Source organism: Hippocampus guttulatus, chromosome 20, assembly GCF_054856545.1.
Source record: "Hippocampus guttulatus isolate MCC_2025c chromosome 20, RoL_Hgut_1.0, whole genome shotgun sequence".
Classification (NCBI taxonomy): Eukaryota; Metazoa; Chordata; class Actinopteri; order Syngnathiformes; family Syngnathidae; genus Hippocampus; species Hippocampus guttulatus.
In genome coordinates this window covers 9,286,273-9,310,088 of record NC_141280.1, presented here as the reverse complement: position 1 = coordinate 9,310,088, position 23,816 = coordinate 9,286,273, and the positions used below count along the sequence as shown (strand labels likewise).

At 46.1% G+C, this 23,816-nt stretch overlaps 1 protein-coding gene across 2 annotated transcripts in view; it reads left to right on the top strand.

The window, feature by feature from the left end:
• LOC147187942 (prospero homeobox protein 1-like) overlaps positions 1-18,798 on the top strand; it is a 37,117-nt gene extending 18,319 nt beyond the window's left edge. For both annotated transcript variants that reach the window (XM_086099930.1, XM_086099929.1), the window contains exon 5: positions 14,265-18,798. In XM_086099930.1, coding sequence (XP_085956056.1) covers positions 14,265-14,450 — 186 coding nt within the window. In that variant the 3' untranslated portion in view covers positions 14,451-18,798. The remainder of the gene's footprint in view (positions 1-14,264) is intronic.
• Positions 18,799-23,816: the final 5,018 nt, after the last annotated feature.

The window sequence follows — 23,816 nt, the reverse complement described above, 5'->3', positions numbered from 1 at the left end:
CTCCGAGTGCCCCGTGTGAGCATTTTGTTATTGCCGCATTTCCCAGCAGTGTCCTGTTCACCTCGAAGGGTACAGCCATCCCTTGGACCGGACCGAGCGTGCTGGCAAAGCATTTTTTCCCCCCGCGTGTCTGTGTCACTTTGGGGGAGGGGGGGGCAGATGTGGGGTAGGAGGGGTGGGGTGGGGGCTGGGGGGGTTTCACTGCTATCAAGGTTAAGCGTCCTACTGTTTTCGCACGAGGAAGAGAGAAAGGGGGGAGAAGGGGAAAGCGGGAGATGGATAGATAGGGGATGGAGGGTGAGAGCGGAGAGACAAAAGAGCATTGAGGGGAGGGAGGGAGGGAGTCAGGGGAGAGTGGAGGTGGTTTTGGGGGGGGGGGTAAAGAGAGAGATGACGTACTGGATAGAAGTGCCCTTGCGAGCAGTGGGAGTTTTGCAGAGCTCACACTTGAAGTGCTTCACTCCCACTTTTGTTTTTTGTTTTTTTTTGCACCCCCCCCCCTCCACTACCCCCCACCCTACCCGTCTGTTTCTCTGTGTGCATTATTTGTCCACTGGGGCCACGCACACATACACACACACACACTCCACTTTCCTGCATCCATCTTCTGTCCTCCAAAGGGAGGCTTTTGAAAGGCTTGGGGGGGGGGGGGGGGGGGGCTGGCAGAAGCACTTGGATATGATGTCTCAATAAGTCTATTGGAAATTAGCGAAGAATTCGGAGAATAACTCGAGCGGCGAGGATCATTTCATGAACACACCAAAAGCCCTCCCTCACCCCCCGACTTTTCATGGACCACCTTTGAAACGAACGGCAAACTTTTGCCATTATGACTATTCCTTGAGACCCGTCAGCGTTCTCTAACAATCAAACTGGCCACCCCATTTTGCGCCGGTCGGTGTTCGGAAATTACCAAGCGGGCCGTGTGCGGGACTACGCCAATCCGTCCATTTTGTCACAAATAACAAATCGGCGTCTTTCGACGACGTCACGGCGGCATTGATGAGGTCGATCTGCTAGCTGTCTTTGGACAATTTCAAAGTGTGTTGACTTGCGGCTTCCTGCCCCCGCCCCCCCCTGAAGGGGAACGGCTTTTTTTTTTTTTAACTATTTGCATACATAAATGTGAACATTTGCAAGAAGAGGTGAATAAGTCTTTGGAGTGGTGTTTGTGTAAGGGTGGGGGCGGGGGGGTGCAAGGCTTGTATTGGGGCGTTTGAGGTGTGGGGGGGGGGTGTTTTGCATATTAAGGCTTTTTTAAAACGCAGGCGGGCAGGTGTCTGAGAGATACAGGAGCTGATTAGAGGCCAACGTGAGGTGGGGGGGGGGGGGGGGTGGACAAAAATGCCCAGCCATGCAAATTCCAACAGCACAGAAGAGACTCACAATGTTTGTGTGGGGCTTTTGTTTGTGCGCGTGGGCGTTGTTTGCGCGCATGTGTGTGTGTGTGTGTGTGCGTGCGACCACAAGTGTGGGAGCGTGGGCTTTTGTGTGGGACTCACGTGTGTGTTGTGTATGTGCAAGTTTTGTTCCGATTGTTCTGTCTTAAGTGTGTTGTGTGTGCGCGTGTGTGTGTGTGTGTGTTAGTCATAGAGGAAAACGTGGAGATGGTTGAGATGACTGCATGTGTGGATCAGGATGCCCCCAAGGCCCGTTTTTTCTTTTTTTTTTTCTGTGGATCTCTCCCCTTTCTCCTCCTCCTCTTCCTCCTCCTCCTCCTCCTCCTGTTCCTCCCCTACCTGCCTCCGCCACCACTTGAAACAGGAGCCTACGCACATTCGCCGCACACACACGCACCGAAGTTTCCGTTCGCTCGATTCCGCATCATCAAAGTTCCATCCACCTTGGTGGCGTCTTTGGAATGAATATGTCCTCTGTTTCGGCGACACACTCGTGCGCACACACACTCGTCCGTGGCCTTTCTTGTTTGATGCTAATCTGCGCTGTCACTGTGTTGGCCTCATACGCTCCCCCATCTTCCCTCCCAGCTCCTCTTTTGTGGCAATTGTTTCCTCTTTTCCTTTCATATTGCTCCCTCGCTCGCCCGATATCCCTTCTCTTTCTCTCTCTCTCTCCCTTCCTTCCTTCCGTCCGTGCGTCGCCGCTCTCCTTTCATTCTTTCATCCTCCTCTCGCATGTCTTCCCCCTGCCTCGCCTTCTCCTCCTATTAGGAAAGTTTTAATGGCATAATTGTCACATTCCTTCTGGCACAATGAACACTGGACGGTAATTAAAAGACTTTGCCATTAATTACCTACTTTCCCCTCTTTTCTCCTCCACCACCCTCCCCACCCCCCCAACTCTGCCGCGCCTCTCTTCTTGCCTTTCTTCTCCGCTTTCTCATTCACCGACGTCCGCCGCCATCAAAGTGCGACCCTCTGCCGGGAAAAAAAAAAAAAGCCTCGACTTTGAGCGGGCGGCGCTTTCATGTGAAGTGAAAACTCTCGCTTAGCATCCCTTTTTCTTTTTGTACCCCCCACCCACCCCCCTTTCCCTTCTGTCTGTTTGAACCCCCCCCCCCCAAATGACAACACTCATCATCTTTCATGAGACAGGAATGTGTGTGACCTGGTAATGGCTAGGAGGGGCTGCGAGGGGGTGCGGGGAGTCTGATAAAAAGACAGTTTTATGATGGCTCTGGGAAACTCTCAAATTTCCATCGGCCCTACCGAGCCAAGTTTCCTCAATCTCACGCACGCACACATGTACACACACAGGGCCATTTAAAAGAGGAAGTTACTGTGATCTCTTTGAGAGAGGACGATACCGGCGAAAGTGGTGACAGCACAGCCCAGTTTTGAGTTTCCCCCTCTTCCTCTTTCTTCCACCCGCGGACGTATTTTGGTTCAACTATTCCAGACCTGATGTTGACGTAAAAACAAAGCGCTCATCTTGTGCATCAACGGTTCCAATGAAACGTCCGCCTCTTTTAAATCTTTTCGTTTGAAGACTTTCTATCCAATAGATTGTCTTCTTTTTAGGAAATGAAAGCTTCGGGTGTCAGACTATCATCGGCAGGTTGGAACAGAGAGACTGGAGGAGTCACAGAAAAGTATCGACGTGAGTGGAAGGCATTTGAGAACAAATTCTCATTTGCAATGCCAATCTGGCAGCAGACAGCAAAGTTGAAAATAAAAGGTTCTAAAGCAGGGGTGTCAAACTCAAGGCCCGGGGGCCAGATCTGGCCCGCGACATCATTTTATGTGGCCCAGCCGAAAGAAAATCATGTGTGTCAACTTGGATGAAAAGAAAGTGTCGAATTGCCATCTGTAATAATGCGATGAAACATTTTTGTGGTTTCAGTCTCGTAATGGCCCACCGAGTGTAGACGTAACTCCAAAGTCGCCCGCGACAAAAATGAGTTAGACACCCCTGTTGTCTCAAGACTCTCAAAACAGGAATGGTGATCATGTACATTGTACAGTATTCCTTCGCTCACTTTTTCAGCAGTGACAATGAAATGAATTTATGATTCGTTGAAGACTTTTCCAGCCCTTTAGGGCAGAATATTGAAAGAATGGGACTGAAGAGGTAAAGAAAACTGCTAGAAGAGATAATTCAGGCGGGGTCTATCTTGTAGGGCCTGGTGAAATTTCACTCGCTAACCTTTTGTATTTTCCGTATGGAGACTCTAATCATCATCCTGACGTATCACATAATTGCCCCAGCAGTCAAATTTTTAATTTGTGGCTTTCTACAGGCCGCATAATGACGACATGACACGAAGGGCCATAATTTGGATCTCGAGTTGGACTTCCATGGACTACCACGGAGGATCTTCACATTTCCTTCGTTTTTTTTGGGGCAATTTGCTGCCCTCCTCTTCCACCTGCTGTCCCTCCATCCCCCCGTCTTCCCCTTCTCTCTCGGCCTCTCCATCCATTACGGGAGAGCCAAGAGCAGATGCTGTGTGTCCAACCGCCGTGCCCCGGTGCATTGTGCGCTTCACCTCTCCTTCCCCCTCCGTTCCTCCCTCTATCCTCCCTCTTCACGTCCCTCTCGGGGGCTCCATTTGTTCCGATGCCGGTTTTCCGCGCTCCCGCCATCCCCAGCCTTTCTTATTCGCTCTTTAAAGGAGCCGAGGTGGGGAGGGGGTGTTGTCGCCACATAAGGACACGGTCTGTGTGGAATAGTGGAGGGGGGTTAGGGGGGGGCGGCTTTGACCAAAGTCTGACCTCGGAGAATCGGAGGTGAAAAGGTGACAGTGGGTGGACAAGGAGACCGCAAGGGGTATCTGCGCAAATATAGTAGAGTCAGACATGGACTCACCGAGATGTGCTAACAGTTCGGACTCGCAGGGGTTGACCAGAGACAAGAAAAAAATATTTTTTTTCAAAATCTGATAAAACTTTGAGATGAATAAGATGGTGCTATAGATTTAAGTTCACAGCTGCCGAAAATAAACGCAATACAATATGCCGCTGGCACACACACTCCTGTATGTTGATGTACTTTACATGCACCGACTGTATCTCCTCTGGGCTTGAGAAAAGGTGCACGAAACGCGCTCCAACAAGATAGGAAAGACATCTTCCACTCACACTCAAAAAACATCTTTTGGAGGGCAGTTTGTCAAGTTCACAAAAATTACTTATGGAGTTTGTCTTTTTCAAGCTGCTAGCAAGATTTCAACGTAGCCTAAAACGAAGCAGTCGACTTTAATAAGTGCCGAAGTTCTGACTGTCCATTTTCTTCGTAACCCGTTGAGGGACAGCGGTCACTATATTTGACAGTTTACCATGTTATCAGGTTACAGGGTGGATGGAAGGGTTAAGGCCTCGAATTTTGGAAGAATTCATTTTTTATGGATTAAATTTTTTTTTTTGACAGTCCACAAGCAAGTCAGGTTACCGTCTTAAAAATAAAGCGATGACATTAGCATTAGGCATTAACTGCTATCGAATAAAGCAAAAGCATCACGCGGAAGCTGTATCTTCAGGCCTTTGAATTGTCCTGGCGACATGAGTTCAGCCAGGAAAAAAGAATAGCGAGGGGCATCATCTGCTTCTCGGTGAATGGCCGCGGGCTATTGAGAACCCCCCCCCCCCCCCCACACACTTGACGTCGCCTGACAGCTCTTTTCTTCACCATGTGGCGGTTCCCCATGTGTGTGTTGACTGAACTGAGCTTATTTGTGTCGAGAGGTCGGTGCGAGTAAGGCCGAATCGCTTAACGGTATTACCTGCTTCCGCACATTGCATTTGCCCAATTCGTGAGTGTCCCTCCTTCCATGTGCCCCCACCCCCAACCCGGTGTCCCCCACCTTCCTTCCTTCCTCCTTCTGTCCCTGGTCACCTTGCTCAGTGGCACAGCTGCTGATTATGTCATTATTCCTGGACCATTTTGGTCCCCCTCCCTCTGTGTGTGTGTGAGACTAATGAAGCGTGGTGTTGGGACCAATGCCAAAATGACCAGGGCGTGTATCAGAGGTGCAGATGTGTCCAAGTCGTACACCCCCTCCTTATACCCTCTGTCTGACTCCATGCATGATTCCCACTTTCTTTCCTCGTCAAACTCCAACCTGCACCCCAACGTCTTACTCCCCTTGCTCGCCATCATTTATCGTTTACTCCCCCCTTCTTCCTACCCGTCTATTCTTTCTCAAGCTCCCTTCTCCAGATGTCCTCTTCCCATCTTCCAGACTCCCTTGCTCCTTTCTTTCCCTTCCGCCTCCTGCTTGCTCCCTCTCCCTGACTTGCTGACCCTCAGAGCCGCCCTCCCCCACTCCATTACACGACTTGGTGACCCCCCAATTCATTGTGGTCGCTCTCCCCCCCCAGGGATTGAACTCTTAATTTCTGGGGTTCCTTTGCCGTTTCGAATTCAGTCCTTAATGCTTTCAAGCCTCATCAGCTCAACCACCGTTAAGCATATTCACAGCTTGCAAAGTGGCTTTTCTGCTTGTATAAAAGTGAGAAAAAGTCTGTTTTTAAAAAGACCAGCAGGTCCGCGGATGACCGAGATACGAGGTTTTGAGGCGCAATATCGAGACGCAAGAATACGTGGTCACACATCACAAGAAAGGCACACTCAGTTAACTGCCGTACTTAACCGTTTTTTATGAGATTCTGAATATCGTTTTTGACTTCCCAACTGTGTTAGCATAGAATACCGGTTGCAGTCATCATATAAATTCAGCTTACTTCACCAACAGAGGGGCAGAGCTCGATCGACTCGAGTGGTGTTCCACAATGCGCTGATACTCGGGTCAAAGATATTTCATTATACTCTTCCGACACATTTCCATCACGTGCTGCAAAGCAGAATTAGCACAGTAGAAAAGAAGAAAAAAAAACAGTTGAAAAGCAGTGGTGTTCCCCAAGGCTCAATCCCAGGCCCACTCTGGTTCAATGTCAAAATTACTGACGGATGGATAGACGGACAAGAATAAGAACTGTCAGACAGAAATGCAATCCACTAGTCCACGGTGCTGCCCGGTCGGACCAGTGGGGGTCTGAATTGAGGAGGAACGAGAAGGGAAAATGGGGACAGCAGTGCGACCGCTTCCTGTGTGTCTTTGACCCTGTGCCGCCATTGACTCGGTGAACTTCGGTGAGCGGCGAATGGGCCACCTCTGCTCAGTCTCACAAACGGGCAGGAGACACACACACACACATATGCGGACGCAGAAGCGCCTCAAGGGTTTCAGCATTCTCAAGGCTATCAGCGGACTGAGGGTGGCTGATGTTTGCTCAGCTTTAAGGCCCCTTTCCTGTCCCAGGGCTCACCGAAGACTTTCTGCTGAGGAGCTGAGGGGAATCTTAGCTGCAGACAATGTAGCATTTGAGGGCGGGTGAGGGTAAAAAACAAGGACTCTGCGCTGCAGTTGGACTCTTCATCCGTGGCCCGAGTCTTATCAGTGGTTGCGGACGAGCACAGCAAGGGGCAGAAAGACAGGGGACATGGGTTTTGTTTGTCCAAAGTGACAGTGTGGGCCAAGGACTTATCGAGGCCTTTGTAGATTATTGATCAAAACAGATATGGGAGGCAAAAGGGGACTATGTGTTCTTGTGCGTGAGAGAGAGAGAGTGTGCGAAGGTTCGGGAAGTTCTGCTTTGACTCAGTGCAACTGGCCTGTTCAACTTTCACTCCGACACAATAGCACAATAACATACAGCTATAAATTGGCCATTTGTCGCCGTTGATCGACCTTTGAAAACTAACTCCACGCGCCCTGTAATTGACTGCCGACCATTCCTAGATTTAGTTTACACCTAGGACTCCCCTTGCATTTAAAAAAGATCGATGTCTTTTTCAAAACTTGCCATCAAGACAAAGGTTGGCGACGAGAACAGCCAATTTAAAGAAAAACGAGAAGACCGAATGTTTCTGGTCGTTGAGCACGGGGCACCCCGACATATCGTGAATGCACAAAGTTGCAGTGCTCAATAAATCAGAAGTCATTACTCAACCAACTCTTACAGTATGCAAAGTACCAGAGTGAGATGAGGGAGAAGACCAGTCTCATGTCCCAAACTTGTATACAGAAAGATTGAGACTAATGTACTTATTGTATTTGTTTTGAAAACTTGAACTTCTTTTTTGTGGAATACTTAACGGGACCCAGACGCTAACCCTAGATACCCCACATCAATTAAGTTTCAGACCTCTGCTGTAGACCAAGACTTCCGATACTATAGTCTGCTGGTCTTCTGGTATTTGCTTCACCGTGGGGTTAACTAATAACGATTTCGCTCTAGCTCGGTCTTGGTCATGACATTGAACATGGATGTATGGCTTCAAAAAGTTCATAGCATTTTTAGCATGTTTCGAAATGTTTCCCCTCACAGCAGACCTACGTTACCAATACAAATGCTAAGTCACTGATCAGTCCCTCCAGAATTTACATACAGCGAAATAAAAAGCCATGGGAAGCGTGAGTATTCCCAGCCGGAGTTAGGGTTAGGAATTAACCTGGCCGGCCATCACCAGGGTCTGTGTCATGTCCCTGCATTTCATCCTTCAAGGCTATACAGTACACAAACACTCACGTATACCAGCACGGCCTTATCTTCCAGGGTCTTGTCTTGTTTGGCCAATGCTGTGCAAATAGAAGGTGCAATACATCTCCTGACAGTTCCCAAAAGCAAGGGGGAGAAACACGTTGAGCAAACAAACATCTAACCCTGAGTCACCAAAGAGAGAGGAGATTTCTCAGGCTATGCCGAAAGACAGTCACTCACACACACACACACACACGCCGTGTGTAACAGTAGCCCCAGCATGAAGGCTTTCAGGCCCCTGGCTCCCTTTCGAAACGTTTGTCTAAGCAGTCTTAAGACAGAGTGGCTGGAGTGAATAGCTCCCAGCAAGCCGTCCACAGGCTCCTATTGTCCGCCGTCATATTTTATTATCTCATCAAAAAGCAGGAAATCCGATTCCCTCTCTCTGAAAAAAAAGAGCTTATCCTTGTGTCTCAAAGCAACCTGTCACGAGAGAGAGGAGAGGAGGTCGTGGGGGGGGGGGAGCCGGTGAATGAGAGTGATTAACTGCCTGGTCGGAGAAGACCCCTCTTTTTCCTTTCATCTATCTTGCCCGCCATTCTTTTCCCTTGATTGGTATTTACCCAACATGGACCAGCTATAAAGATCCTCTCGAGTCGTATTGTTACGGTGTGGCCTACAACCATAGCTGGACCTGGCAATTGATCAGAAGGGACTACGGACTACATGCTATGGCCATAGATTACGGTGGACGGCATCAGTTGGTTAGTCTTAGTGCTTAAGTTTGGGGTGGTTCCCTGAACTTATTCACTCCCAAAGACGTTTTTAAACGTCTTTTCAGCATTGGTCTAGAATTGGGTGGTACTGAATTTAAAAGGGGACTGCTTCTGTGGACTTGTGGACAGGGGCATACAACATGAACTAGACTTGGCAATCAATTATTTTGGTCTGTCCGTGTTCTTTCTAGCCAAAGAAACTGCAGACTATAAGGCCTGTCCTCAGACAGAAACAGACAGCTTCAGATTGTCTCCAAAAAAACTGACTTTATTGCACTTTGTGGCTACAACAGCTTGTCAGTGGGGTTGGCGGACTGCTAATGTACCGCTTTTAAACTCTTGACAGAATGATACAGTACGGGAATCCCGTTTTGGTTCGAGAGAACAAACAATTGACCCAGGGGTCCGACAATTCATGGAGATTGTACCATGAGGGGTGGGGGGGGGGTGTATTTCTGTTGCGGTACTCCACTTGGCAGTGTACCTGCAAACGTACATGTTTCTTCGGGTCTGTAACCTGATAAGATAAAGTTTTCGATCCGACGAAAGGACCCTGAAGGTCCCCGCGGGACAGCGCTGTAGTGTAACTAAATTACTCTTTTATATGCATTGCCGGTTTGATTTTTATTTGAAGGCAACATATGGACAAGAAAAAGAAAATACTTTGTACTCTCAGTTATCTTGTTTGCCTTTTCGTCTCCTTCCCGCTTTGTGCATCTGTCCTTTAATTTTGGGCTCTGCTGAGAACTTGTTAAAAAGCCCTATGAAATATGTATGAAGGATTGTGTGCCACGCGATTGGCCCCATTTAGCGGACAGCAGAGCGAATGAAGCGGCCACACCGGATAATCCCCCACAATGCCTCTGGAACAAAAGCCCAACAGCTGACCCAAGAGAGAGTGAAGAAGGGGAAAGGGGAAGGGGGGGGGGGGGCTGCATGACGAGGGTTGCAAACAAACAGTTAAGACTCGACGTCCGGAGGCCCATGACTCCCTTACAAAGATTTTGTTTGAATTTTTGATTTTAGAATTGGACCGCATTGTGAAGTCTGTTGACACTCGCTGACCATTTTGAACCACTCTCACATAACAGCGCCCTGGAATTTTTTATTTTTTTTTTAATTGATATTGTTAATCATTTATGGGCTACTACAGCCCAGGCGCATGTCAGCTTTCCGCAAAAAGTAATTCTGAAGAGACACCAAATGGGAGGAAAAGAGATCCTGTCGCTCAGTCCCCGTCATGTCTTTTACAAAACCTGCCGCGGAGAGAAAGTCTGGTGACGAGATGGCCAATTTCAAGAAAAACGGGAGAGATTGAATGTTTTTCTTTTTTTGTCAAGCACGGGCAGGTAGACATTTCTTCAATGCACGGAGAAAGTTGTGGTGCTCAGGAAATCAGATGTCATTATTCAACTACATAAGATCAGGAGTATTTAAGGGGCAGAGAGATGAGAAAGAAGACCAGGTCACCAATCTTGTTCATGTTGTGAAGAACGCAAATTTTTTGGAATTGGTATTAATAAAGACTAGGAAGATTGGATTCATTATACTTTTCTTGTTGATGATTATTGTGAGAAAACGTAAATTGCTTGTCAACTAAAAGGACAAGACAATCCAATACACAATGAATACAAAGCGAGAACACAACAGGGAATATTTACGAGAACCAAAATATGAGCAAACGAGGCAAAAGCTATGAGGCAAAAATGTCAAGGAACATCTAAAAATAAAATCAAGCACTTGGACACAGTCGTGAGCAAGGCTAATAATCCGACAGACAGTTGTCTGTGAAGCAGAGCACATATAGGCAGCTCATAAGGAGGCCCGATTAGCGTCAGGTTGGGCTCTCCACTCCTGACAGACACTGGGAAAGAAAACGGGACAGGATCATGACAGGATCAAACCAGCGGCCCTTCTCATTAATCAGTACCCAAGAAATAGCTCTCTGTTTCAAAAAGGTCGGTGACCCTTGCAGTAGACATACTTTGAGTGATCGATGATTGGTGCCGTAACACTGTTGAAGCTTACACACATCACCAAAAAAAAAAAAAAAAACGGACACGAATAATTGTTTTGTCACATCGGTCCCTCTGTCCTCAGACTCTTCGCAGCCCCTCCATCCCTCGCCATCGTGACTACCGACCCCCACGCCGACACCTCCCTTCGTCAAGAGGATCTAAAATACCAATACCCTTTTCTCCTTGACATTGCATTCTCCTTGTAGTCAGCGTTTTACTGTCCTTTTATAGTCAAAACGTCAGGAGAAATTCCATGCGGCAATATTCTTAGTAATGCGGCACTCCTGGGCGCAGGGTCGTCGTCACCCAACGCCACCAAAACAAACTGTTATATTGGGATTTTTATACAGGGGAGGGGCGGGGGGGGCTTCTTATTCACAACTCACCCTTCACACTGATGCGTACACATTGTACACAGGCACAGGCTAACGGGCTTCGTAGCCTCCATTCATCACATGGAGAGGGGGTGGGGGGGGAGCAGATTGTCGTCCCATGTGTGTGATGTGCGAAAAGGCATGACTGCTTCAGTGTGTGAGTGGGGATGTGTGTGCGCGTGTTCCAATGGCCGCTAACCTTGCTGTGTCCTGACACTCCTGATGAGTATCTGCAGGACACTGGAGGAGCAGGGGGCACTGTAACGTATTCTGCTGTATTGAGTGCAGAGGTGGCAAAACTAGTCACATTCTGCGCTTAAGTCAAAATACAGATAATTGTGTTAAAAAATAAAATAAAATTGAAAAAAAAAGACTGGTAAAAGTAGCACAGATTCAACTCCGGTATCAAAATTAAATTACAAAAAAGTGAAATGTACTTCAGCACAAAAGGAAAAATGAATTTCTACTGTCAGTTATAGCAATTTTATAAACCCATTTAAACATAAAATACATTAGTGACTAGCATAGTTCTCATATCGAGAACAAAAATGAAGTTGCTGGTTGCTTTGTATTTCCACATTAGAGAATTTTTTTTTCCTTCAGTTTCATGTGCTCTTGTCATTTTAAGCTACCGACACAGCTAATAGGCACAATTGTTGACTATAATGATAATGAAGTAGTTGTACTTTGACAAATCCTACCGCGGCTTGTGTGTGTGTGCGTGTGTATGCGCTAAGCGAGGTGGGCCGTGAACAAAAATGAAGTTGCTGGTAATATGCTATTAAGCTAGCTAACAGCATTCAGGTTACAGTATGAAAACGCGTTCCCCTACTTTAAGTAAACCGAGGAATGCCCCCCCCACCAAATTTTTTTTTTTCAGCTAATGATGACTGAAAACGAACCTTATCTGTTTGTATTTCCACATTAGAGAAAGAGATTTTTTTTCCTTCAGTTTCATGTGCTCTTGTCATTTTAAGCTACCGACACAGCTAAAGGGTACAATTGTTGACTATAATGATAATGAAGTAGTTGTACTTTGACACATCATACCGCGGCTTGTGTGTGTGTGCTAAGTGAGGTGGGCCGGGGAGACAGTCAGCATTATCCGAGCAGGTGACCCCTGAAGGCTGCGTCGCCCTGACGCTCCGGTCGGGAGGAAGGAGACTGAGCCAAACCGCGGCCAGGCGGGTGTATGAGCGTGCAATATGTCGCCTCTATCGCCGTACAGGATGTGTCATCTCCTTGGCACAAGGAGGTGTGTGCGCTTGTGCGGGCGCATGTGACAGCGTGTTGGCTGGCAGGAAGGTGCCGCGGAGCCTTGCCAGGCGTGGTGTGGCTGAGCGCCGCTGTCAGGGACCGCTAAAGGGCCCCCGGCCGTGTCTCCCGGTTCCGAAAGCATTTTGTACTTCCTCTTTCGCCGGCACCTCTGTGACAGTTGCGCCTCTTGTCTTTTTTTGGTCACGGGTTGTGTGTGTTTCTTCTTTTGTTTTTTTAGAGAGAGAGACAAACAGTGACACCGGTAACGGGTTTGAAAGTGAGACATAACGTTATGTTGATATGTCAAAAGGCGAAGCGTCTTACAAGACTTACAGAACGGCTCACTTGCGATTTATTCAAGAGCACGAGAAGAATACAATGGCCTGGATGACGGCAAATATTCAAAAGTACGAGGGAAAAAATAGTGTAGTGCTAAGTTAATACAAGAAACGCGTGTTTGTAATGAAGACATTCAGAGTCAAACATTGAATCAGATCTTTTACGTGAGTCTTTTTTGACAAGTATCTGTACTTCTCCTTCAGTTCAGTGTGAGTCCACCTACAGGTTGTATTTTATTCTATTTATTTATATTTTTTTTACAGCGAGACATAAAGATGTCATGCTGCGGAGGGACGTGGGCGTTGTGAGAACATTTGCAAGAAGTAGCTGTTCTCAGGTGGAAGCTTCGACTCGCTTTTAAGGAAGTTGAGTCGGCAGGATGGAAGATTTATGGTTTTATCATACGCTAAGATCGGATCGGTGTAATTGTGCGGATAAAGCAGCAGTGACAAGGCCGCTTGCCAAACACAATAGCCAATGAGATCCAAGAGGTGGTTGGACCAGAAAATGAATTCAATTGAACTGAATTCAATTGAGCTGTATTTTATTTCTACAACGGCAAATCACATCAGCAGAACTCACGGCACTTTTTTGTTTTCCTGCCTACTCGTCGATTTAATGTGCCCCATCAAAAGTGCCGTTTCAGCCGGCCAAATTGCTACGGTGGTTCTTATGTCACTTTTGTCCAATATTCACTCTCTAATGAATCTAGAGAAGAAAATACAGTGAAACTCCTCTACAACGAAATCATGTTTGCAGCACGAAATTTTTCACAACAGGGGGTTTTCACTGTAGCAAATTTGATCTCAGTTGTACACGCACACACAAACGTAAGTGTACTCTTTATTTTTATTCCAATAGTGCATACAGTATGAGCATACACTTATTTGACACTTCATATAGTCGGTGTAGAAAGAAAAAAAGGGAAAGAAATTACGAAATTTACGATCAGCATTCACTTTTTCACTTACATCAATTTCTTGATTACTGTATTTTATTTTGCTTCCTCCGTCTTTCATTTTGATCACTTTTACCCTCTCTTCCAGCATCAGAGCTCTTCTTGTCTTAGCTGCTTTAAATCCAAAGGTCTGCTTTGTAGCCATTTTAGCAATGCAACGTTCTTGCTGCGTCTGAAACTAACACTAACAAATACTTCCTGGATTACTGTGCATGTGTAAACCAGTGTGGTGATTGCTGTTGCCGTTTCCGAACGAAGCAGTAGAGGTCGCTGTTGGATTAGACTTCGTTGTAGTGAATCTCGTCGCGAGGCAAGAGCAGAGAAAAAGATTTCATGGAACGCAACAGGGTTTGTTTTCGTTGTATGGGGGCAGGAGAGTGGGAATGGTGTTAATGCATGAAGATTTTTCACACTAGGGGGTATTTTCGCCCATGAAGGTTTTGTTGTAGAGGAGTTTCACTGTACGATAATTTCCTGTAAGACATGATCAAAAAAATCGATTCTTCAATTTTCAGCAGGCTATCCGAACACCAAATCTTGAATCGCTCCAGCCCGAGAAGACCCCCGTATTGAGCCGTGGCAATCTGTATGACTCGCAGGTCCCCGATCGCTTCCTGGAAGTGGCCGAGATCACGCTGCGGGAGTTTTTCAACGCCATCGTGGCGGGCAAAGACGTGGACCCTTCGTGGAAGAAGGCCATCTACAAAGTGATCTGCAAGCTGGACAGCGAGGTGCCCGACATCTTCAAGTCGCCCAACTGCCTCCAGGAGCTTCTACACGAGTAAAGCGATTCCATCTCCTTCCCTTTACCACTTCAACATTATTCACTTACGTTCGCCCCTCCCCCCTTTTTTTCCTTTTTTCTTTTATGAACGTATGAGTTATGAAGTAGCATTCCCGAATTTGAAGCCTCTGCGTCCGTTCCTAGCTCTTGTGTTGCGGTTGTTGTTGCTTTGTGTTTTTGGTGGGGGGTTTTGTTTTGGGGTTTTTTCTTGATGAACTGAAAATTGGAATCACTTTTTGGGCTGATTTTTGGGACCGTGTGTGATGAAGTAAACAGGCCGGGTTCCGTTGAGATTCCAAAATCGCGGTCCACTTGGGGGTCCTAATCCAATGAACTGACCCCCCCCCCGACCCCCCACCCCATAGACCGTGCTGCACAAAGGGAGTGAGGAGCTCGACTGGACGTAGTGGGGCAAGTCTGGGCTGGTTTCAAATACTGACCTTTATACTATTTGAAGTGTCCCCCCCCCCCCCCCGAGCAAGTAGGGCATTGTGTTTATCGGGTGTACATTATTATTATTATTATTATTATTATTATTGATTACATCTGTTGTGTATGATGATTTTATTATTTGTCACCACCGCTTGCTGAAGGTTGGCACTTGAAGATTTGTTTGTCCCCTCTTCAAAAAAAAAAAATCTAAATAATAATAAATTATTCCTATAAAGAGAATTGAAAAAGAGTTTAGATTGTGGAAGATTCTAATTTTATGTGGATCACTGAAAATGATTTGTTTGGAATTTTGGTTGTTGGGGATTTTAGTCCGGAGCGGTATATATTGATTTAATTTTTTTTTTTTTTTTTAACATTAATAAAGTTTCCTGCACTGGGCCAGTGAGACTGTGATGAAGCAGATTTTTTTTCACCCCCCGCCCCCCGGGCCACCTTTACATGGCTGAAATTGTATGGATCTTTCTGCTGGTTACTGTACACGAGTGCCGTTTTTTTTTTAAATACTAGCACTATTTTCCACCAAGAGGCGCAAAAGTATGCCTGCATTTTGTATGTAATTTTTGTTGTAAGACGGCATGATGATATGATCTCGATAGCAGCTGATACTTGAATATATGGTGAATAGTGAAGCACAGCGTTGCGGATACAATGGATAATTGAAGAGTCACAAAAAAAAAAATATTTAAAAAAATTAAAAGCAGGGTCATTAATGCCCCCCACCCCCCAATCCCACTGCGACGCTTACCTGCATTTATGTGATCCAGCTCCACTGGGGAAGGAACAATATGAGGTCGGAGGTGAGCGCGCTACCCCAGGGGTAGAGGCGGGCGATCTCGGCGACTACAAAGAGCGCAGACAAAAGGCTGGGCGCGAGAGACGATGCGCAACTCCAAAATCCTCCACTCCGGACCTCCGTCGCTGTTTCGGTCACTGCGGAATAGACGAGCAGATGATGTAGAACGAATGTGGTGAGGCCACAAACACTTTTTTATTTGTTTGCTTTTTTAAAGGATCTGCATCGTGAATATTTTCAGGATTCCGATTGGCTAGGGTGACCTGAAGTATCGCTTTGGTTTGGCAAGTGTTTGACAGCCTGCGTATGTTTTCGTTGGGATATATCACCCCCCCCCCCCAATTGCATTGACAGCAGCAGAGACTGACCATGACTCCGTTTGTGGTATGATGAAATGAAGATTTAAGAAAAAAAAAGCTGCATTTGTTTTTACCATTGTTTTTGGAGGTATAAGGGCACGGGAAACACAAAACAAAAAATATAATATGAGATTAGTTTAATAAAGCTCAATGCCGTCTTTCATTGATGGTTTTGGAACTTTATATTCAAACGGGATCACAAGTACGAATCCTCTTTTTCCTGCATTGGACACTGAGCATTTTCCAAAAGTGACTTTCTTCCAGTTTGAACGCCTTACGGTTCTGGGAAAGTGTTACCTGTCGCTTCGCCATTTTTTATTTCAGTTTTTACAATGCAGATCTATTTATTCTTTAGAAAACTACTCGTGTACGGACACGGCCCTTGGATGTTAACGTATGCCCGCAAGGTGTCACACACCTTGGCCACGCGGGCCCCCAGCGCGTCTGCAGAAATGACAAAAGATCAAAAGGGAGCAGGTTGCTTAACCTGCCGACTTTTTCGAGCCGGAACAAAAGGAGGCAGAGAAAGAACGTGAGCAACTCCCTTCATTCTCTCCCCAGACGGCGTTCTTCTTAAGATCGGCGGGCCTGAGAGAGTGAGTCGGACGTATTTCTCACTGAGCGATGGGCTCGGCCCGAAACGTCTCAAAGCAGCAGCCGAGGGCTGGAAAGTGCCACAAACAAAAGGAAAAAGGAAAGGATACTCTAGTGAATTTAGTTCCACGCCCTGGCGCTTCCTGGCGCCTCCTTTAAAAAGCCCTGAAGAGGTCCAGCCACGGGAAAAAAACGATTTTGCTTGAATTTTGTCGTGACATGATGAAATTACATATTTAGTCTTTTTTTTTCTTAAGTATTGTACAGTATAAATCTATGGGGAAATATACATATATATATATATATATATAAAATGTAGTGAAAATTAGTCGGGGACGTAAGTTGTTTTTCATAACGACTTTGTTTAATTCTCTGTTCCAGTTAAGTGAGTTACTTATAGATTAGGACTGATTAGTTGTCAATTTTCCCACTTGGTTTCTTTCTCCCTTTTTTATTTATTTATTTTGTTTTTTTTAGGGCTGGAGGGTGGGGAGATAAATAATGTAACAACGGAAAAATAAACTCGGAATCCCATTTTCAGAAGAAAATGTTTTGCAGCTGTAAATATTGTTTCAATTAAAAAAAACAAATGAAAAAGATAAAAAGAATAGATGTACAGTTTTTTTATTGGTCAATCAAATGGGGTCGAAAAACTTGGGGTGGTCAGACTTTCAGGAAAAAAAAAAGAAAGAAAGAGAGAAAGAGAGAAATTGTGTTCCATGCTTTTATTCGGGGGGAGGGGGGGCGGGTCAGTGCCCCTCAAGTTGCACCAGCATCCGTTGTTTTCAGTTGAAGCCGAGAGAAGCCCCGAAGACAGTAAGCAGGCTTTGTAGGGCGTCGAAAAACAACAACGGGGGCTGGTGGGGGGGGGGGGGGGGGTGTCAATACGCGGACCACCCGTGTCATGGGAGGGGGACACGTTTATACAGAAGAGGCTGATTTTATACCTTTTTTTTCCGTCTACCGGGTTCAAACAGGCGGGGAAAAGTTGTTGTGCTTTTGTGGAATTTTTTTCGGAGTGCTTTGCATTTTGCGTGTGTGTGCGTGCGTGCGCGAGTGCAAGAGAAAAGGCCGATTATGAGAACCTGTGAACCAGTTAGTGACACAATTCTCAACGTGCCGACCCCCCACCCCTCACCCCCAACCTCCCCCACCCCTGGGAGTTGCCATCCTGACATGTAAATGACTCTCATTAAGCGCTGGCGGCGACGTGCGTGCGTGCGTGCGTGCGTGCGTGCGTGCGTGCGTGCGTGCGTGTGTGCGTGCGTGCGTGTCGCCATCATTTCCTCTGATCCGTTTGCTGACCTGCTTGAAAAGGATTTTGGTCACCCCCCCACCCCACCTTTATGCTTTCACTAGTTAATCTTTTTATTATTATTATTATCATCATTACGATTATTATTATTACTCACATTTCTTTTGTAAATATCCATGAGGTGGACTTATAAAGTGAGAGCCTTTGTATAATTTAGCAACGTTCTGTAAATAGTGTTTTGTTGACGCTGTTTTTTTTTTGTATGACATGATGTTGATGATGATACCATTATTATTATTATTATTATTAGAGTGCAGTAATTGCATTTTTTAAGACACACAGGCTGTCAAATACAACTCATATTCCATTATGGCTGCTTTTTTGGGGGGGTGGGGGGTTATTTTTGTTCTTGGTGTGTATTTTGTCCTGCAGATTGTGTGTAATTTATTGGTTTAATTTATCCTAATTTATTCAATGTTGGTTTCTTTTTCAACCAGGGAAGGCTGGATTGCATCTCATTAAGTAGATCAAACTTTTTTTTTAAATTTAATCCTACCTAAAAGTGAATTTAAAATATATATATAAACATGGGAAGGGTCTTGGCAGCTAACTGGACATTTTCAAACAGTTTTTCACGGGGGCCAAAGATAGCCTCGGAAGCTCAAAATGAGTTTGAAGTCGTTTGGTGTTTTCTCCTGAGAATCTTCCCCCCCCCCCCCCCCCGGCCCCTTCCACACCCTTCGGAATTGCTTTGTCGCGGTCCAAACACAACCAGTAGTCAAATTGCCTTTCGTGCCTTCTTCACCCTCTCTGAACTGAATGTATGTGCAGTGTATATGCAAAGCTTGTGAAAAATGAGTTCAAAAAAAATGGAAATAAAAAGGAAAAAAACTGACATCCGGGTTTGGTGGTGAGGTTTTGTTTTTTTGGTTTTTTTCCCCTGAGATTTTATTTCATTTTCTCACTTGAAATTTTGCTCCGTGTTGGGAGCAATCGATTATTTTCCAATTCGTCAATGACGCAAAGCCACTCACTCGCGATCGCATTTCTGGCTGCGCCGTGAAAGACGGAGGCCACGTTGGACGAGATCAATTCATCATCATCATCATCATCATAACAAAGCATACGCGCGCACAAACACAGCAACACCGTCCGTCGATTAAAGCCAGAGAGCAATCAACAAAACAATCGTGACGGGTGTTTCTAATATTCTCTTGAAGCGAAACAAACCGGCTGAAAACCTCTTGTCACTTCACGAATTTCTAATTGGCTCTTTTTGCGAAATAAGGTGGCTAAAATCTTATGGATTTGTATTTTGTGACTTTTTAAGGTTGAATTCGGTAGCACAAGAAAGTGTATCCCAAAATATTTATCCTTTTTTCCCCAAATATTTTTTGCTCACGGTTCTCATTTGTTAGACATCTCCTATTTCTGTGCATCATTTACCCGTTTACTCATCATGACCTTATTGTACTTTCCACCACGTCGGCCCGCTTTTCCGTTCCTTTTCTTTCCTTTTGTTCTTGTCCGACCGCTTTTCAGTCTTTTTTTTTTTTTTTTTTTTTGCTTTGATGCTCATTTTTGGAGTTGCTTCTTTTGTGTGTCTTTGCTTCGCTCTTTGCTTTTGAGTCTTTTCTTTTTTTTTTTTGTTTCCTTTTCCCTCTTGTCCTCCACCTGCCTCCCCCTCCGCTTTTGCCTTCACCGGAGGCTAAAGCGGCTCCTTAGGTTGGGGCTGAGACAGCATCTTTGTACAACACCGACCGTCTGCTCTGTAATCAAATACCATCTGTCGCTACATCTGAAGACTCCCTCTCTTTGCCTTATACGCTCACGCCCGCGCACGCGCGGGGTAACGCGTTCACACGCACATACCACATCTGTGCTACCCACTCCTGGACAATGTGTGCACACTTGCACGGCTTTTATTACCCGTGGACTAACAATCATTCCACCTGATTCATTTCTTGGCCCCGCAGGGGAGGAAGTGGCCCGGAGTCACTTTCGCCGCTTCCTGTTTTGTTCCACCGCGGGGGCGGTTCAAAGGTCATTGTCTTCAGGTATCCGTGTTTGTTCTGTGACTGTGTGTCGTCAGCAAGACCTTGGCTGTTGTATCGGACGGGAGATAGCGGACTTTAGCTTCTCAGTCTTAGATCAACAGCCGACTATCTCAAAAGGCTACCAGCCTTTCCCAATGTTTGCCCAATGTTTGTCCCTGCTCCGGCACAGAAAACGTTGACACGGTCCCCAAGGTCCCCCCGCCACCGCTGACGCCAACCCCGCCTTCCCCGGCAGTCACTTATCACATGCTCAGGTTCAAGAACATTTTTCGATTCACCACAGAGTGCCCGCAACGTGTCTCAGGAGTACTTTTATGTAAAGCGTCACGATGCAGGACTAAAAGGAATACTGTGGTAGTACAGTGAAACTCCTCTACAACAAAATCATGTTTGCAGCAAGAAACTTTTCACAACGGGGGGTTTTTCACTGCAGCAAATTTGATCTCAGATGTCATTTTGATCACCTTTACCCTCTCTTCCAGCGTCAGAGCACTTCTTGTCTTAGCTGCTTGATATCCAAAGGTCCGTTTTGTAGCCATTTTAGCAATGCAACGTTCTTGCTAGGTCTGAACCTAACAATAACAAATACTTCCTGGACTACTGCGCATGTGTAAACCAGTGCGGTGGTTGCTGTTGCCGTTTCCGAACGAAGCAGTAGAGGTCGCTGTTGGATTAGACTTTGTTGTAGTGAATCTCGTCGGAGGCAAGAGCAGAGAAAAAGATTTCGTATAACGCAACAGGGGGGGTGGGGGGGTCGTTGTATGGGGGGCAGGAGAGTGGGAATGGTGTTAATGCGTGAAGATTTTTTCACAGTAGGGGGTATTTTCGCCCATGTCAGTTTCGTTGTAGAGGAGTTTCACTGTAGTTGTACTACCATCTCACAACAGGAAGACTATGAAGTACTTACTTCCAGGAAGTAAGCCTTTCCTTACAGTGGTACCACATAACCCCTATAAACCAAATCCCCACTCTAAAGATACCACCTCGCCCTACCTACCGCCCGAACCCTCACCCTTGGGGTGCCACCTGATACTAGGACTTGAAACCCAGAACCCTGACTTCTAAGGACCACCACACACCAAGCAACGAGGCCAAACATGCCAAACCTCCGTGGGCAAGTGAGCAGGGCTCTGCAACTAGTTTTAATGTGCGGCCAAACGTCGGTTGCTAGTTTTGCTGCCATTTGAAATGTTATGAGCAAATCGGTTTGTAACATCAGGGAATATTACAAATGGCACTGCCATATCACATGAGCTTTCACAACAAAAATGATGTCACCAGGTACAAAACAGTATACTGTATACCATCTAACATAATACAATTGTTTTGTTTTACAATAATACCGAACAATATTTGATTTGAAATGTACCCGCGGCTAAAGAGAGTGATTGTATCGCAAGTTGTGGGGCAGTTCGAATCCTGCCACCCAAACTTTGGTATACTATCCAAGGCCCTCAGTCTACGTTTACCACTTAACGCAAGGGATGCTGGGTAAAATTTTCACCCCAAATGAAACAACCAAATCCTAATCCAAGAGATATCTCCGAAATCACTGACCAAAACTCTAACCCAAAGGGTACCACGTAACAACTGGGGTCTCGAACTTGCTCAACACATCATGGTAATAAAGCGGTTCACAACCACGCATCGAAACGGTCCCCAGTTTGCTTCCAGGTGGGACACCAATATGTGGGGCCCAATTTCCCTCGCAAATAAAACACATCTTCATTTCCAGACGGTTTTCCTGACCAAGATGCTGACAGATGACCCGGATTCGGTCCCTTGGCACTACATTCTACCAACCCAGCGCTCCACAATAACGATTTAAAGACGGAAAAATTGTAAGTCCTTAATTGGTGGGGTATATATATCAAAAACAAACCAGATGGAGCGCTCCCGCACGTTTGCAATTAACATCCTGTTTGATATGGATGTCTAAGAAGCCGCTCTGGTGTTCCGCTGCGGAGCCACTGGCATTGTCTGGCTGGCAGCAGTGGACACCTAGTGGTCAACATGTGTATCTTAGCCCCAATGTCAGATTTTTTTGTGTCTCTTCTAGTCCCTCCCCGTTCATTTATCACCTTGTTCTTTCTTTTCGTGCACACTTCTGCGGTGAGTGCGTGTTTGGTTCGCGGAATCGAAAGATTCCAGCTGGACAGATTTCCCTCTCTCTCTCAGGGATGGAAGGCTCCGATGCAACTGGAGCCACGGTGGCTCAAGAGAGGAGCCTGGGAAAGGAGGAACAAAGGGGCCGTCCGTCTGCAGCCATCACCGCCTTTGCACCTCCTCTCTGCTCTCTTCTTCCATCCCTCGGTCCCCTTGCCTCTCTTCCATCTCCCCACTGGCCAGCGCCCCAAATTAAGACTTCAGACAAGAATTGGACTCGCTCAAAACAGGGAGCGAAAGAGGGCAAGAGAGAAAGCGAGAGAGACAGAGAGAGAAGGAAGTCCATAACAAGCCAAGAGGAGCAGCTCGACAAAGCCTCTGTTGTTGGATGGCAGGGCCCCTCTGTCGCTCGGCGAGGAACTGTCACTGTGTCAACTTGGATCTCTTGTTTGCCACACAAACAAACCAAAAAAAAAAGCCACTAATGAACACACACATACTTACACAAACAAGCAACATGATTGGGCACTTTCCCTGAATTTAAGCATGAAATGATACAACAGACCCAGAGCCTAAAAGTGAACCTAAATCATGTTGGGGAAAGGGGGGGTGATCACTGGCCTCGGGGGAAAACCACCTGCAACCCACTTGGATATTGTATATAAATAGTGTGTGTTTAAAACAGGCTGTGCATCTTGTCGCAAGAAACCTAAGATAGAAAGTGAAACTCGTTTTGGCTTCCGCTACACTAAAACCCGAGTCTAGTGGGTCCAAGACAGATGGCACTCGGGGCAAAGCTGGTCTGGGATTTGTGTCTCTCTTTCCACGGCTCCCTCCAGGACACTCTCGCTTTTAATAGCCATTATTGGCATTCTTTGCCTCTTCCATCGGCCCCCCGAATCAGAAATCACAGAGGCCCATTATATTTCCTATTGACCCATTTGGCAAGGTGTTTGGGGGGCATTGAGGACTGGATTAATTCGCAAGCAGTTCATAATCCCATAATTCGAATGTTTTAATTACTTTAGTTGAACAGAAGGCATTTGAGCAAAGGCTAATCTCGGAGACATAATGGGTGGACAAAAAACAAAAAAAGGGGAGACAGGAAGAGATTTGTCCTCCTCCTTCAGCCCCTTCACACACATACAAAGGCGAGCAGGCCGAGTATTAAAGTTTTACCACCTGTTATGCAGAACAGATTAAAGGAGTCGCACTCAAAGGAGGAGGTTGGGAACTGTGATCGGGCTCGGACGGGAATGCGTTTGGATGCAATTAACAGTCCAGATACAGTGGTACCTCTACTTACGAAATTTCTTAACTAGAACATTTTGTGAGTAGAGACGCGTTTCCCATGTAAATGCCCTAATCCGTTCATAGTGCATCCTCCCCGCCCCCCAAAAAAATCAACCGTCTGACTAAAATATGAACAGCACAACAAAAGGACATAATAATTTGGGATGAAAATTAGCAAAGAGCATCACTAAAAGAAAGGAGACACTCGCAAGTGCACGGCTTGAAATCAACCTCAGCAAATAATCATGAATATATTTTTACCGGCGACATATCCGCCCTCCGCGGATCTCTGCGACCCACAATTGTCACTGACATCACACCCTTCCTTGTCAATCAGGCGGTGGGACAAAGGCTGCTAAACCAAGGCAGATGACCTCATGCCTGGAGTCAACGAAAGGGGTCTTAACAGCGTTGCCTTTTGTGTCTGAGGCTGTTTTGTTTTTGTTTTTTTGCAGAT